Source organism: Haliotis rubra, unplaced genomic scaffold (assembly GCF_003918875.1).
Source record: "Haliotis rubra isolate DU_JTF1 unplaced genomic scaffold, ASM391887v1 Scf422, whole genome shotgun sequence".
In the NCBI taxonomy this organism is placed as follows: domain Eukaryota; kingdom Metazoa; phylum Mollusca; class Gastropoda; order Lepetellida; family Haliotidae; genus Haliotis; species Haliotis rubra.
The window spans coordinates 118,712-137,547 of NW_025767105.1; the positions used below are offsets into that span (position 1 = coordinate 118,712).

At 40.9% G+C, this 18,836-nt stretch overlaps 1 protein-coding gene across 1 annotated transcript in view; it reads right to left on the bottom strand.

Moving 5' to 3' along the window:
• LOC124288671 overlaps positions 1 to 17,942 on the bottom strand; it is a 39,218-nt gene extending 21,276 nt beyond the window's left edge. The window contains 4 exon segments of the mRNA XM_046725239.1: positions 2,698 to 4,396; positions 4,741 to 4,924; positions 5,366 to 5,711; positions 17,860 to 17,942. Of these exon segments, the coding sequence (XP_046581195.1) occupies positions 2,698 to 4,396; positions 4,741 to 4,924; positions 5,366 to 5,711; positions 17,860 to 17,876 (2,246 nt within the window). The 5' untranslated portion in view covers positions 17,877 to 17,942.
• Positions 17,943 to 18,836: the final 894 nt, after the last annotated feature.

An 18,836-nucleotide genomic window follows, 5' to 3' on the forward strand; every position in this document is an offset into this window, starting at 1 on the left:
ATATGAGGAACGATTTTCAGAGAGTTGTATAGAAAGTGTGTAGCACGCTCATCATTTTGATGATTTCTCGACATCAACGACGACATGCCGAATCGTTGCTTTGTTGTCAATTGCTCCTAGAGGTCGGGCGATGGTGTCACCATGCACAGATTTCCACAGGACCCCGCAGTTCGTGCTAAATGGGTTATGTTTGTGAGTGCGAAGCGAGCGTTGTGGAAGCTTGAAACGATATCTTACTTGTGTTCAGATCGCTTCACGGAAGTTAAAGAATCAAAACTACTTACTAGTTGTAGTAAAATATGTATATGATTGATGACCATAAAGATTTTCCATGACACAACTTGTAACATAACGATTTCTTCCTCGGAAGTGAGGTTGTGGTCGAAGTAACAATAATATTGTAAGTAGTATTATATTGACACCCACCTCTCTGCCAGGAGAGAAATTGTTATGTTATACGCTATGTCATGCAAAATCCTATTGGCCATCAATAAAATACATATTTTACTACCAGTAGAAAGTAGTTTTGATTTTGTAACTCGGTGAAAACAAACCTAAATAGCATTTATCCTCAGACTGGCGGATGTTCCCGACAGGGCGCCGCCATTTTTTAAAATCGTGAAGTCTGTTAGAATTAATGAGATTATAGTTTGTTTTCATCAAGTTAGAAAATCAAAACTACTTTCTACTCGTAGTTAAATATGTATTGGAATCATAACCAAACGGATTTTGCATGACACAACCTATAACATAACGATTTCTTCCACGGAAGCGAGATGGGGGTCGAAGTCACAATACTGCGAGATAAATTTCTTGCTACATTCACATGGTTAATGTCCACTCACCAGTATGTAGATACTAGTCAATGTGCATCTTTATATTTGGTCTTATAATCCTAATTAGTTTATTATCATACTTGCATGCATTTTGAAACGAAATAAAAAGCAGACGATCTGCTGATACTTATAGTGAATTTATAACAGAACTGTAATATCTAGACATTTTATAGTTTAAAGAATAATGACAATTATTATGGATATACAACTTCTTTTATTCTGTGGAGGCGACGTTTCGATTATTCTAATGTCGTTGTCAAGCAAGTGACAACGACATTAGAACCTATGTCGAAACGTCGCCTCCACAGAATAATGGAAGTTGTATATCCATAATAATTGTCATTATTCTTCATCAACTCAACTTCTAAATGCCCATCAAACAGGTCATTTTATAGTTTGCCAATGTGAATCATAATTCGCACACACACCCTAGTGTATATTGTCTGTCTCATTACACTTCACGGCGAAAACAATGATTCTGTTGAATGCTACGACAAATGAATAAAAACAAAATGCAAATATTAAAATTAAAACAGATTAAAGTTATGGGAACAATATCAGACCATTACCTTGTTCAAGGAATGTATCCATCAATATCCACAAAACAGTTCCAAATGATGTGTCTTTTAACAGTTTAATATACGAAAAAGTGATAAATCTTTTCAGGTATTGGTGTATAGTCTCATTGGTCACCCAAGATAGCACACCTGGCAACTAATTGCATAATGTCCGCCTTTCTTTAAAAACAGTAATTTAGTTAGCCAATAATGGGCAATCAATCAACGTATTGCCGGTTAATCCTTTGAAAGAAGGACGTTGTTTCTTCGCAGACACGACAGAGTGTATTCAGTATAGATTAGTAAATCTACATACATAAACACTACCTTTTGACAATTCCGCTGTGTAAGATAAAAGTAATTAATCAATCAGCGTGTTATCGGTTAATCCTTTGATCGATGTTTATAATGTTGAATATTTACTCCAGACACAAGAAATGCCAAATGGGAACCTTTGTCGGGTAATCTAAGTGTGTTACCACTAATTATACCTGTTATAAATTCATTAACTGACCATCAAGTGAATGATGACAAATAACATGTGTAGGTTTATACCACCTAACACGGGTTACAACAAGGGAGTATTAATTGCTGTATTGCATGTAAAAACTTATGGGCCGAGACTGTTTTGAGAATACAAACAGATTTTTACATGACATGATTAAATATCAAGGTAAAAAAACACAGAAATGGGATCAATTTGGACCAGTCATTATACAAATAAGGCCTAACGACACCAAGCGATTTTGACAGAATCGTCTATGAAAACAAGTTGTAACTCGGAAACTAGGCAAAGCAGGAGACAAAATTAAATGACAGTAGATTGCGAAAACATATAGCTTTCATTTTCCACAACGGTTGTCACGATTTCAGGTTTATACAAACCTGTAAACAAGATAATTTACCCCCTGAAATGTAGATGAATTCTGCATAGGCCCTCATAGCTATTCCTCATATGACGTCACAGAGACGCCCCGCTCTGATTGGTTGAAATTTCGTTCGCGGGTGAGAATTGTGCACTGTTGTCAAAAAGGTCGATTTAAGTCAATTAAAGGTCGAAATGAGTAGTTTTAATGACGGGGTTTTATTTATAACGATGCCAGTTAGTGATTTATGTATTTGTACCCCCTAGGGTTTATGTGACGTTTAAGGTTTTACACTTCTCGCATTATACCCACGTGGGGAATCTAACACAGGTCTCCAGCGTGGTGAACGAACGCTTCAGCACATACAAAGATATCATACATGTACGTTACATGAATATATATTGAAACAAATAATAAGAATATGTTACTAAAACCTACCTGATACGATCTCCAAGAACAGTCCAAGTCTTCCTACATTTCTTGCATCTCATTCTGGAAGTTTTGACTGTTTGCTTACTTAGTTTTCTCCTTTTTTCTTTCAGATCAAGAGTTTGATCTCTCCACACCTCACAAATAGGCACAAATGATGGCATGTTCTTTGGTTCAAATACAGCATCCTCAATGGTAGGTAGATCCTTCATTTGGGTAAGCATTGTCTGTGCTGTCTCAACGTCCATTAAATACAGGTAGTGCAGGACTGATCTTCTTTTCATATCCTGAGCATGTGGATCTAACTGTCTGAGGTATGTGTTAACAAGAATCTTTAGCAGGTCAACTTTCTTACAGTGTGCTGCAACGAGCAATGGAGTCCTACCACACACATCCTTTACATTTGGCACAGTTCGTTCATTTTGAAGAAGCGCATTTACAGATTGGATTTGTCCTGACATACATGCATAATGAAGAGCGGTTGAACCTCTCCAGTCAACATCGTTTGGATCAGCGCTGCTAGCTAAAAGGAACTGTATACACTCCGTGTGTCCCATCTGTGCAGCCTCATGCAAAGGTGTTCTTCCCATGATATCTTTATGGTTCAAATTCGTACCCTGCTCTACTAGCCAGTTTAGAGATGCAATGTCTCCAACACGAGCAGCCTGAGATACAAACCTGACAAGTATCTTTTCTTCTATTTTCAAACATGCCATACATGCTTTCGAATGTTCAGGGTGAACAGAGAAGTTTTCTTCAACCTCATATATAACCATTTGCTTGGTCCTGATATCAAGAAAGAAGAGGTCCCTGAGTTGAACTATTGTCTGAAGAGCAGATGTTTTTTTCCACTGGACTGCAAGTCGGATTCCTTTAACAAAATCAGCATCTGACATTTCATCAAAATACAACAGAGAAAGTATAGATCCATTTCCATGTTGGCATGCATAGTGAAATGGGAGATGTCCATCTCTGTCTTTTTCTTTTGGATCATGTGCCTCTGTCGTGTTCTCAACATCTTGGTCGTGCTGGTTTCTTATATCAGGCTGTATTACCTCACCCCTATCCCCCTTACGCAGCAACGACTCCACCAGGTCCTTCTCTCCAACTTCAGCTGCCAAGTGTAAGGGTGGCAGGTAAAACACTGCGTCGAAAACCTTCACAAGCTTGCAGAGATCACGGGCAAATTCCAGTTTCCTGTACTGAAGGGAATAACAGGTCAGATGCAGGATCAGTTTATCATCTAAGAGACTCAGTTCAGTTTTCCTAATAACTTCATCTAGCGTCTTGTTTCCGAGGGTGAAAAGTATCCAATAACAGTTGAGTCCTTGGACGTCCTGACACTGTAAATCTGGACCGAGTTGCAGAAGGTAGCAAACCACATCAAGTTTGGCATCAAGACGCCCATCTTCATTACTTTGCCTCTTATCAAATCCTGAGTCTTCAAACTTTCCAAACGTAAGTGCACAATGAAGGGGTGTTCTCTTGTTTGTGTCTTTCATGTACAGTATTTCTCTTCCGAAGCGACCAATAAGAAGTTCACACACGGCAACGTGGCCATTCTGTGCTGCGTAGTGTAGAGGGGTTGCAGCTCTACTGTCTCTGAAATGTTGTAGCTCAGTTCCCGGTGGGATGGTGTCCAGAAGTTCCCTTAGCTCCCGTTCCTTGCCCAATGCAGCATACTCGTTCAGGGCATATACTGACACATCTTAAACCAAAAATACTACCTATAAAAAAGATTTATAAATGTCTACATTTATTTGACACGTATATTTATGTTATATGAATAATGTAATAAACGGTAATAAGAGACTGTGACATGGTAGTTCCATTGTTCCACCTGAAGAAGGGACAAGAACTAGCCCAGAAACGTTATGAAAAATAAATCAAGAAGTTGTTATCCATAAGATTTGTCTTGTATTGTTCCTACAGTTTCTACAGTTAAGAATTTTGAAGACTAAAGATTCAGTCAAAACAAATAATTATTCCAACTAACAATGTTTACGATGGTCAGCAAAATATGGGTAATTTTCACTGAAGGCAAAACTTTACCATCACTTTCCTCCCTTGCTGATGTGATGCTCCAAGGTATATAATCCAAGCCCGAGATGGTGGGGGCGCTGAGGGCGTCATTCAGGGTGTCGGGGATCCAGTGACTTAGTCCGCTGTCCTCATACAGGAACACCATCCCACAGCACATCGAGGCATAGCGACGGCCGTCCTTCTCGAATGTCAGCTGCAATGTATCAGTCATGTAGTAAGTGGTATTTCAGTATTTCTCAGGTAAGAAATGTGGATCAGAATACACTGGCTGATAATGTCAGCAGCATCTTGAGGTGGAGTGACCCACGATCCTACAAAGCACTGAAACCACCTAATACCCGCTTTTTTACTATACATTCCTGGAAATTATTCTGTCATCACTATAATGAAAAATGTTTTGTAATAGAAAATTAATTGATAATGCAACTTTGGATGTGTAAACTTTTACATATATGAATAGGTGATATTTATATTATATTGTCGAAATATGACACCTCTGATTCGGCACAAAGACCGTTTTAACCGTATTCCTACACGATACACACTATCTAACTATAGACACTATATATGTGTTATATATGAAAACCCAGACCACAAATGTGAAACATGAAGCAGAGAAGTGGTTCAGTGTTACCTTTTTGTACTGTACGTTCTGATATCTAAAGGCAGGGTTTTGAACTTTGGGTGGTGGCCTCGGAAGGATGTCAAACAACCGCAGGATTCTCTCTCTGGACCGTACCACCTCTTTGTTCTTCCGTAGGAAAATAAATCCTTTTTCATAGCATGGTGCAAAGGTGCTGTGTATGATCTTGCGGATCTCCAGTAGACTTGACTTGGAACTGAGAAAAAGAGAACAGCTTCGCAAGCACGGATGCTCTCTACTGACCGCCTGGAACTTGACAAGAATGTCAGGGGCCTTTTCCCTTGGTACGGTCGGGGCAGAGGAAAACACATACTGGTCACCGTTTCTCTCTGTTGCCCTGGAAACAGAAGGAAATAGTTTTTACCATTTTAAAAGATCAACTGAGCATTTGTGTTCCACTGCCGCATGTTGCATTAATATTGACAAATGTGTCATTATATTCGTAAAATTGCATCGTAACTGTTTTCGAACTGGTTTCATCGAATCTGAAAATAATTTACTTGTGTAAAGAAGGGCAACACACATTTTACCCAAGGGAAGAATCGAACCCGGATCTTCGGTACACAAACAAGCGCTTTAACAACCAGGCTACCATGTTATGCTTGTTTCTTTGAAGTAATTGTTGAAACTAATGCACGTGTATGTTCAGGACATGTAACAAGGTAACAGTTACGATAAGTATCATTGATATTTGGTAAGGGGCTTAGAAGTTGGTATTGCCAAAGCTCTATATAAGCAGATAAAGTGGCTCGCAAACCTAATCGGCTTATTTCCAGTGAACCTATAACCAGTGGTTGTCATGCATGGTCAATAGGGTATTATAAGGTGTTTAAGTGGCCATATTTTGGTACCCCGTAGAAGGCTATATAATAGGATTAGTTACTTATACGTGTATAGTCCATATATATTTACTCACGGCCACAAGGTCAAACTCAAGTCATGGGATACATGTAATTGCATAATGAGCTTTTGGCAGCACGTCAAACTGATATTTCTTCATGGCACTTGGATATGGATCTCACTTTTTACCAAAGGATGTTCATCGTCGATTCTTCAATTAGGGTGGCTGATTATGAAACAACTATTTCATAAGGCCGCGGAAAAAGTATTTGTGTATACATCAAGTGATGCGTGAAGAGACGACTACACGTACAACATAAACGAGTTTGTTTTGAGAATTTCTCTGTACATAAATTAAAGCGGACAGCATATAATCGTATGTTATACAACCACATGACAATGGATACTATAAAAACATATATCTTTATAAAACACTGTTTTGGCAAGTTAAATACAGCTATTATCAAAATCGATATCACTCATGATTATTACATTTGTTTACAATAGCAATATATATACTGTTTAAGCACATGAATTACATGTACCAAAACTAATATTTTGCACGGTTGAAACATGCATCGTTTGCCTATCTGAACTGATATAATACGTTATTACCACAAACATAAAAACAGATTTACAAACTCAAATCACATACATCCATGCTCCTGGATATTGTCGTCACCCCTTGGTATATGCGTCCTAGTATAGGGGTGAGTATAATTATGAGCATGGGTATAGCAAGCGAGTATTGATACCGATATTATACGGCTATGTAACGCATATGTTACCCCCTTACAACATACATTAATTCCTCATTGAAACTGACACCATACATTAGTTAAGTACACATCTTTATTCGAACTGAAGACCCTAAACCAAACCTGGGGTACAATACAGCACCTAGCCCAGAACAGACAAGTGTGGGGATTCTGTGTTGCTGGCCTACACGCTGATGGGCGTAGCAGGTATAAGTAAAGTAAGTATATCCGAACTGATTATACAGTATTAAAGCAAATGCTGTAATGCTATCAAAATGCGCTATCATGCATATATCAACATTGTAAGTATACATTACTATACAGTTACGGAATCGGGTTATGTCCGTTGCATAATTCATGTACATGCATATCTATAAGTTTCAACTGCATGATAGCTATTCATGATGAACAATTACCCTCCACCCTAATTCGATTGAGGACATCCTGAGTCAGGTCTCAATCTGCAAGGTAACCGACAAAATCCTTCTTTGAACAATGCAAACGTTACGAACATATAGTGCCTGATAAAAAACACACACCATGATTCAATGAGCTTTGTGAAATTTATCATCTGTACTTTTTATTTGTACTTTACTTCTCAGTAAAATAACGTAATAAAGGTGGAGTTGTCTATTTATGAATATAATACACTATGAATAGTGAAAACAGTCACTATGTGGGAAGTACATGCGTCTCCCAACACGGTCCTTGTGCCGGCGCCCGGGGAAATACATGTGTATTCCAACTACTGTCGCATATCTGTGGTATGTTAGCGTAACTACGCAGAAAGGTTATAAAGATGCAGGGGAAACCCCGCGTGGCTACCTAAATAAAGCATTTATTTCCGCAATTTTTCTTTGTCAAACACTATATACTAGAAATGGGGTAAAGGTGTATTGCGTTGTAGTGAATTGGCATGTGTTAATCGCAGGTACGTACTTTGTGGATCGTCGTGGAAAATACGTATGACCAAGCGGTTAGGGTTTCCCCGACATCGCCTATAGAGACGTGACATGCAGGGTGAACGTGACACCGGCGGAAACAAGGAACAAAGTGTCTTTTATCGACCCTCTCTATGTCAGTAGCATCGCCATTCCGGTTCTGTGACAAATCTATACACACGCAGTGCGTTACTTAAACATTCTCCAAGACAATCGTTAAATACACTTACAATGTACTGATTATAATTGACAGATCGCATGAGGCGAATTGAACTGACTAAAGGACTAGTCATTTAGATATGGTGTGGTGTGTGTGTGGTGTGTGTGTGTGTTTGCGTGCGTGCGTGCGTGCGCGGATGGCAGAGAAATGGTCTTAGGGCTGTATAATATTTAACCCCAATTCCAGTTAACGTTGTTAAGCCACAAGCCCAATAACGTGTAGCAGTATTTTCGTGGAACCCGCGTATATCAAATTACCAGTCCCTGAGTCCCTAAATAATGTTAAATTTTATATAAAATAAATATGTGACATATGTCTTGTTTTTGTTCTACATTTTATGCTTTCTCACCCCCTACCACCACCCCTCAACCTCATATTCCTCCTTACTCACATCTACCCCTCTCCCCCCCTCACCTCCATATATGCCTCTTTACCCCAACCCATTACCTCTCACCTCCATATATGCCTCTTTACCCCACCCACCACCCCTCACCTCCATATATGCATCTTTACCCCCACCCACCCCCCTCACCTCCATATATGCCTTTATCCCCACCCACCACCCCCTCACCTCCATATATGCCTCTTTACCCCACCCACCACCCTCACCCCCCCACCACCCTCACCTCCATATATGCCTCTTTACCCCACCCACCACCCCTCACCTCCATATATGCATCTTTACCCCCACCCACCACCCCCCACCTCCATATATGCATCTTTACCCCCACCCACCACCCTCTCACCTCCATATATGCCTCTTTACCCCAACCCATCACCTCTCACCTCCATATATGCATCTTTACCCACCACCCACCACCTCTCTCACCTCCATATATGCCTCTTTTACCCCAACCCACCACTCCTGCTCACCTCCATATATGCCTCTTTACCCCAACCCACCACCTCTCACCTCCATATATGCATCTTTACTCCCCCTCACCCACCACCTCTCACCTCCATATATGCCTCTTTACCCCAACCCACCACCCTCACCTCCATATATGCCTCTTTACCCCCACCCACCACCCCTCACCTCCATATATGCATCTTTTACCCCCACCCACACACCTCTCACCTCCATATATGCATCTTTACTCCCACCCACCACCTCTCACCTCCATATATGCCTCTTTACCCCCACCCACCACCCCTCACCTCCATATATGCATCTTTACCTCCCCACCCACTTCACATCCATGCATCTTTACCCCTTTACCCCCAAACCTCTCACCTCCATATATGCATCTTTACCCCCACCCAACACCCCTCACCTCCATATATGCCTCTTTACCCCATCCCATCAACCTCTAACCTCCATATATGCATCTTTACCCCCATCCACAACCCCTCACCTCCATCATATGCCTCTTTTTCCCCCACCCACCAACCCTAACTTCCATCATATGCCTCTTTACCCCCACCCACAAACCCTCACCTTTCATCAATGCCTCTTTACCCCCACCCACCACCCCTAACCTTCATCAATGCCTCTTTACCCCCATCCACAAACCTAACTAACCTTTCATCAATGCATCTTTACCCCACCAACCAACCCTAACTTTCATATATGCATCTTTACCCCTATCAACCACCCCTAACTTTCATCAATGCCTCTTTACCCCCACCCAACAAACCCTAACCTCCATATATGCCTCTTTACCCCCACCCACCACGTCCTCACCTCCATATACATGTATGCCTCTTTACCCCACCCACCACCCCTCACCTCCATCAATGCATCTTTACCCCCTATCAACAAACCCTAACTTTCATCAATGCCTCTTTACCCCCACCCACCACCTCTCACCTTTCATAAATGCCTCTTTACCCCTATCAACAAACCCTAACTTTCATCAATGCCTCTTTACCCCTATCAACAAACCCTAACTTTCATCAATGCCTCTTTACCCCTATCAACAAACCCTAACTTTCATCAATGCCTCTTTACCCCTATCAACAAACCCTAACTTTCATCAATGCCTCTTTTACCCTATATCAACAAACCCTAACTTTCATCAATGCCTCTTTACCCCTATCAACAAACCCTAACTTTCATCAATGCCTCTTTTTCCCCTATCAACAAACCCTAACTTTCATCAATGCCTCTTTACCCCCCTATCAACAAACCCTAACTTTCATCAATGCCTCTTTACCCCCCTATCAACAAACCCTAACTTTCATCAATGCATCTTTACCCCTATCAACAAACCCTAACTTTCATCAATGCATCTTTACCTCTATCAACAAACCCTAACTTTCATCAATGCATCTTTACCCCTATCAACAAACCCTAACTTTCATCAATGCCTCTTTACCCCTATCAACAAACCCTAACTTTCATCAATGCCTCTTTACCCCTATCAACAAACCCTAACTTTCATCAATGCCTCTTTACCCCTATCAACAAACCCTAACTTTCATCAATGCCTCTTTACCCCCACCCAGGTTTTTGGCTATGTTTTCCTCCCCACCCTATACCTAATCCTACTCACACCCAGCTTCCTGTAGATAAAAGACTAGTTGCCATAATTTGGAAACGGTCACTCTGAATTTCAGAAAATTCATTCATTTTACAAGAATTATGTAGCCGACTTTAAATAAGTTCCTAAGTATGAAACCGAACAGTCTCTAGACGCCGTTGTATGTTGACATTGTTACAGGACATTTGAAAAGTTTACATGTTTGAAACAGAATGCGGTCTGTTGCGCGCAGTAAATATTAGACACGAATGTGTGCTTTGATGTTAAGACGGGATCCATAGCTGCATAGACCCATTGCTGTCGTCAGCAAATAGCAACCATTCAAATATATTTATTAAAGGAACCCTATTTTCATCTTAACTCAGTCTTTGTGAGAGAAGACGCCCAACACATTGTGTTGTAAATCCCCAAGGTCGTGTGTACCAGTGTGAACGCCCTAGGCAGTCTGTGGGTCATAGACGACAGATACCAAATACAACAGATGTACTTATTACACATTCAGGGAACAATGCTGTACACTCAACCAATGTCCTCACACAAGTGACCCATGCTAGTGACCTGTCTGTTTAGAGTCAGTGAAATGATTCTGTGATGAGATAATGTTCTATCTCCCCCATGATGAAACTGTTCACTCAGCAAGCTTAAAATAGCATTGACTCATCAAACTGCGTTCTTGTTTACATGTAGCCTGCTCTGTGACCTGATTCGAGAACATATTTACGTCAAAGTGTGACGTCAGTTGGCGGATCGCCATCCACTTGAAATTGCCTTCAGGCTTGAATTTGTATGTACATTGAATATTTCTCTTATTGCTCCTATTTTCTGGTGGCTGTATCCAGTTAATGAGTTCAGCAAATGAATGCCTGAACGGTGTGGAAAGAGAGAGAGAGACATCCCATACAACACAACATAAGACCATACAACACAACACAACACCACATAACACCACACAACCCATGCAACACCATACAACCCATTCAACACAGCGCCATACAACACAACACAACCCATACAACACAGCACCACACAACACCACACCATACAACACAACCCATTCAAAACAACACAACACAACCCATACAACACAACACAACCCATACAACACAGCACCACACAACACAACCCATACAACACAACACAACCCATATAACACAACACAACCCATACAACACAACACAAACCATACAACACAACACAACCCATACAACACAACACAACCCATACAACACAACACAACCCATACAACACAGCACCACATAACACAACACAATACAACCCATACAACACTGCACCACATAACACCACACAACACAACACAACCCATACAACACCACACTACACAACCCATACAACACAACACAACCCATACAACACAACACCACATAACACCACACAACACAACACAATCCATACAACACAACACAACCCATATAACACATCACAGCGCCATACAACACAACACAACACATTCAACACAGCACCACATAACACCACACAACACAGCGCCATACAACACAACACAACCCATACAACAAAATACCACATAACACCACACAACCCATTCAACACAACACCACATAACACCATACAACACAACACCACATAACACCACACAGCCCATTCAACACAACCCATACAACACAACACCACCCATTGAACACAGCACCACATTACACCATACAACACAACCCATTCAACACAACAGCACATAACACCACACAACCCATTCAACACAACAGCACATAACACCACACAACCCATTCAACACAACCCATACAACACAACACAACCCATACAACACAACACAACCCATACAACACAACACACAATACCACACAACACAACACAACACCTACCAAAATGAAATAAGAACTGTCCGTATTAAATGGTGTGTGATTCCGGATTGTGTAGTTTTATTCCTGTTCCCTGAAGGTGTACATAGTGTATTGTGATTTGTTTATTTCGTTGTACAGGGATATAATGAATTCCGCCGAGGGCTAGCATCACCACACACACCTCGCCCAAGGATACTGAAATCAGCACATTGATCAAATCTATAATTTCCCCCACTAGAACAACATTTACTTTGTAAACATCCGCGTATGTTTGAGGTGAAAGATGCGTCAGACACCATCAAAGAGACATCCTTGTGTTACAATCGGTTTATTCCGACACAATTACAACTATTGGAATAATTGACTTTCTACACAGCCGGCATACAGTACCGTATTTTATGCAAAGTAGGCTTCTCGAGATCATCCAACAGACACTAATAATAGTCATATTGGGTCCATTTAAGAATCCATATGAATAAAACTTCAACAGAGTGAGGACAGAAACTTGGCCTTGTCATTGCGACAAAGTGAACTTTGATTCGCATAAATGTTTCAGCCATAGTTCTATTCCTAGAAGGATGAATGCACAGTTTCATTGTGTACTTCATATTTACACTGACATGTTTACACTTCATCTTCACGACGACCCTCATGGGGAGAGGTGACAGTAGCGTGTTCATCTTGCTCTACTGTAACACCCTTTACAGATTGGTTACAGCACATAGATTCAAACTCAAAGGAGAAAAAGATCATGTGAGAACTATCGCGTTAAGTCAGTCACAGAGGCGGTGTTTCGATATACCTTCACATCAAGTACATGACGTTACAATGACCGACATGAACACCGTGACGTGAAAACTGTCCGAGGCTGTTAATGAACCTGTGTCGACTACAAGATCACCACCTGTCAATTGGTTGATCATTTAAAAGTGAGATGTAAAAAGTGTGTCAAGCTGATACACAGGTGAATTAAAGTACTACTGTAGATTGTCACAGTCTACTCGAGTGTAGAGTTAAGGTTTGTACTTCTCGGTTATATTTACTACGATGAGCCGTAGGACATTAGTGCACAGAAAGGAAGTCAAAATCCCTGCCTTCTTGTGAGACACGGAAGTAGTCCATTAATGTTTACGTCGTTTCAAAAATGCTCCTGAAAATCGTATGAACTTCATGTCTCGTGAAAACTTCACATTACAAATTTGTCATAACTGATCATTTCAAAGACGATGACACATTGGGCCCAGTTGTATCTGATTATTTCGTGTGTACCAATACAAATACGAAGACAGGAAGATGGTTGATACCATGATGATTATACTGGCATAAAACAACATTCATCCACTCACGTTATGATACCGTAAATTGTATTTATGTCTTTTCAGCCATGCCTGCATATTGTGCTCTGTTTAATCCGTCTAACGTGTAATGCATCCACTTACACGCGGCAACAACAAATCTCAAGTGAACATCTAACAATAGGCTTTTCAAATCCTTCCAAGTCATCATACATTTGTTTACGGAAATGAATGTTTCTTTCATAGTTGTTGTGTTGACATTCACACACATGAGGTTCAATAAAAGAACTTAATATATATAGTGAGGATTGATGTTTACATTTTCAAAAAAAATGTTTTGTTTCCAAATTCAGGGTGTGGAGATCTGTAGACACGGAAGAAATATACGGTTAACCTCAGGCCTTCCGCTCGCAACGTTGCATAAGTAACTTCCGTGTTAAGATGCTTGCCCTTGACCGCGATATTTACTCTTACCACATTTATGGCCCGTTTGCTGTTGTTTTTGTGCGTTTGGTTTTTATTTCAAAGAGAAAAAGGTACATTTTTATTAGACATCGAAATAATGTTCTTGTTAAAACTATAAATATTATACAGACGTTTTTCTATAAAAACATGATGACTTAAAGGTTGAAGGATAATTAGATTATTAGAAGGAAACATAGATTAGCAGTGGGTGTACGGTATTTACTCACACTGGCACACAGCTGGATAGGATCGGCATTCCGAGCATTTAACCTGCCCTAATTACCCGTTCAATCACGTATATCATTGGGAATATACAGTTCACCGATATATATTTACACGGTGTCAAGTACTGAGTTTATATTATGAATACAAAAATATTAAATCATTTACTGTAAAGTTAGTGGATGTCAACCACACCAGACATTCAATTCCACCTGAAGCTCGCGGGTTGCAGTGTTTATAACCTTTGAAGGGTGTACTCCTTGATCCCTGCTTTTCAATAATCTTTTAAAAGGGGCTGTCATTACCCGAACCAATACATAATGCTGTCTCATTGCCCGTCAAACAAACTTGCAACAAATGGAACGTCTTATGCTGTGGTAGAATGTATATCATTGCCCCGTAACGTGCCAAATGTCCATTGAAGCTGAACCAGCGTAGCTAGGTAGATGACCTTAATACCTGTGTGTTGATGTGTTCGTCTCAGGTAGGGTTATTGGGGTCGTACTGGAGGGGGTATTTTAATTAGTAGTCATAGTTTATTTCAAAAGGTAATATAAGCCACAGACCCAGGTTACACATCGAGAATTACAGAGTGAGAAAGTATGTTATGATATTTTTATTTATTTAATAATATAAAGTCAGAAGAGTGATTGAGTATTCGTTTACTTATCTGTCGGCAATTCTACAGCTACTTCAGAAACTATGAATGATTCATTCTAAATCGGACGTAACACTCGTTGATAACAACTCATTATCACTGCACAGTGACCACAGTTAGCCAAGCAGTACGATGTAATCACCGGTTCCATTTATCGCCTACCGGGTACCGATGCTACTGCATGTAGAATATACTATCACAGTGTGTATACTATCACATTTACTTGTGTAAAGGGGGCGGTGGGGTGGTCTAGTGGTTTAAGCGTTGGCTCGTCACACAGAAGACCCGGGTTCGAATCCCCACATGGGTACAATGTGTGAAGCCCATTTCTGGTGTCCCCCGCCGTGATGTTGCTGGAATATTGCTAAAAGCGGCGTAAAACCAAATTCAGTCAGTCAGTCAGTCAGTCGTCTCTAGTTAAGAGTGTGACTGACTGTCTGTGTTCACACTGTTCCCCTGGGGTTTCCGGGGGGTACATCCCGAGGCCGAATCGTTTTGTATAACTCTTAGGTATAGTGTCGCATGACGTAAGCCTGTCGCACTTCAAAACAGACCCTGGACTCCTTGTTCCCGTATGTGAGTGAGTGAGTTTAGTTTTACGCCGCACTCAGCAATATTCCAGCTATATGGCGGCGGTCTGTAAATAATCGAGTCTGGACCAGACAATCCAGTGATCAACAGCATTAACATCGATCTGCGCAATTGGGAACCGATGACATCTGTCAACCAAGCCAGCGAGCCTGACCACCCGATCCCGTTAGTCGCGTCTTACGACAAGCATGGGTTACTGAAGGTTCATTCTAACCCGGACCTTCACGGGATGTTCCCGTATGTAAAGTATGAAACTGTAACAGGGTTACGAGGTGCAACGTCAGGGAGCATGTAGCAGACAAACTACCTTGAGTGAAACACTGTTTGATATTGCTGACCATGCACACCCTCACAGCGAATTGTCACAACAATTATTATAATAAACACAATCATTATACTGAAAGAGTGAGTTTGGTTTTACTCCGCCTTTAGCAATATTCCAGCAATAGCACGGCGGGGACACCAGAAATGGGCTTCACACATTGTACCCATATGGGAAATCGAACCCGGGTCTTCTGTGTGACGAGCCACCGCTTTAACCACTAGGCTACCCTACCGCCCCTATATACGGAATGAAACTACCACAGTCATCCTTGCTCAAGGTTCATCTCCATTTAATGTTCACATGTATATGATGACCCTACATGTGGTTATGGCATGTATGACGACAGCTTCACTTTCCCTCTGCCACTGTAGTAGGCAAATTGTATGAATGCTACCGGTGAGGCAAGACATGCTCATCCTAACACCTACTGACATGCTTATCCTAACACCTACTGTCATCACTGACTATCAGTAGTCCATTCATACTGACTGACTGACTGAGTTGAGTTTTACGCCGCTTTTAGCAATATTCCAGCAATATCACGGCGGGGGACACCAGAAATGGGCTTAACACATTGTGCCCATGTGGGGAATCGAACCCGGGTCCTCGGCGTGACGAGCCAACGCTTTAACCACTAGGCTACCCCACCGCCCCCCATTCATACAGCTGTGACAGCTGTTTTACCCTAAACACCATATGGAATCTGTTTCTGGGGATAGCCAAGGCTGGGTATTATTTTCCACTGACTATATATATATATATTTGTATCATGTCGGTCATCGGCTCCGACTTATACTGCCGGAATCAGTTTAAATGCGTCGTGTATCTGCGATTAACGATATTTCTTGCACACAATGAGTTAAAAACGCAACACATCTTTGTACATTTCAAACAAAGGTTCTTCGGTACAGATCGATAACTATTTTGATGTCGGTAATGAGGCTATGTTCGTTAACGGGGTCGGTGATTCTGGGTTAAGTGGGGTTAGTGTATCATAGAAGGGACGCTACAGTTAATGTCATATGAGCCTAACCATGCTACATGTTTCGAGGATTGTTAATGCAAATGTTATCGACATGATATTGACATCATCACCACAGATGTTACACCTGTCAATTTCACATGTAGTGGAACGACGCTAAAGGTGGTCGTTAAAAGCCCCCTTACTTATAACCACTACCTGGGTGAATACGGGACTGTCATAACGCTATCTATGATACGTATTAGATTATTTGTTTGTCATATCTTCAACACAGGGTGGTATGTATCACGTATAAGCGTGCCATTTCAGACTGATTGACAGGTCACGGTGATATTGACAACATTGTTATTTTATCTCTTCAATCTCTATCAGTTACGGATGAATTGCCAATTCCGACTAGTGTTTTTTTCTAAATTGCTTGTTACATTGTGTGTAGTTAATGAACGGTTGAATTGACAAATGTTCATTACTACATCAATGGTGTTCAATCAGCGTACACAATTAGTACAGTCGTACAGGGAATAACGTCGTGTTATTAGACTACAAATGCCGTTATAAATCATGCAAGACATTATTGTGACGTCTTAACGTCTTCAGTGAGGCATCAGTAGCGCTGCCTGCAGATTAGCAGGAGTGTGGTGCCGACGGTGGGTGCCGTGCTAGTATTTGTACCTACTGTAGGGGAAAGACATGGGCTTCACACATTGTATCAATGTTGAGAATCGAACACGAGCTGTCGCCATGACGAGCGAACGCTTTAACAACTAAGCTAGAGGTAGGTAGTAGTAGTAGTAGTAGTAGTAGTAGTAGTAGTAGTAGTAGTAGTAGTAGTAGTAGTAGTAGTAGTAGTTGTGGTAGTTTCATACATACCTCATTAAGTAAAACATCACCGTGTTCTATGCTTGCCGGTCGGTGTCTCTACTGATACAGTTTTATTCGCACTATATATAATAATAACGACCCTGACACAAACTCGCCCAATAATCTGCTTCTGTGGTGCAATGGAACGGGAAAGTACATACCGTTACACAGAGTTACATCATGTGTTTCCGGGACTAGTAGTAGCATCTGAGTAATCGGAGAGGTCGAGTGAGCGAGTGAGTTAATATTTAACGTCACATCGGCAATATCTCAGCCATACCGTGACGAAAACAATTTACATAGTAAAATCAGGGAGGTCGAACTGGGAGTAGCGGTAAAAGGAGATTTAGAAGTCCGGTAAGGACTAGGATGTAACCACAAGTACAGCTCTCAGGACACCAGGACACCTTCTTTAAGACACCGACAAGCGTGTACATCTGAACTTATAACCGTCACTACGTCAACTTTGTTGATCAGTTTGATAAGACACCAACTGGTCAAGTAACCTAAGCTTTGTGCACATTAAATCTACTTGTTATGGCAACAACAATGTATCTCTGACATATACCTATAATTACCATACCACGTTGGTATACTGTATGGAACACTAGAGCCACGGTGTGTATATCTCACTACAAACTGCGCCCCTGTCCCTAATAAACTCCTTTCAACACGACCCGGTATACAGCAGTTATTTGATAGCCTCTCGTCGACATTAATGGTATTTCAACATCACCCGGTTATATGGTGTGAACGTACAGGGTTGCAGACGTTTATTTTAAGTGTGACAAGTGAAGGCTGAGAGGTCCCGTTATTCAACTTAAACTATAAACTTTACTTTTTTATTTGATGGATTTGTTTACACGATTATAACATAGATCTCATTATTAAAATCAAAACTATAAAATTTACATTTTAATCTGATTTATTTGTTTACATGTTTATAACATAGAGTGTGATCTATATAAGAGCCACTGACTAACATA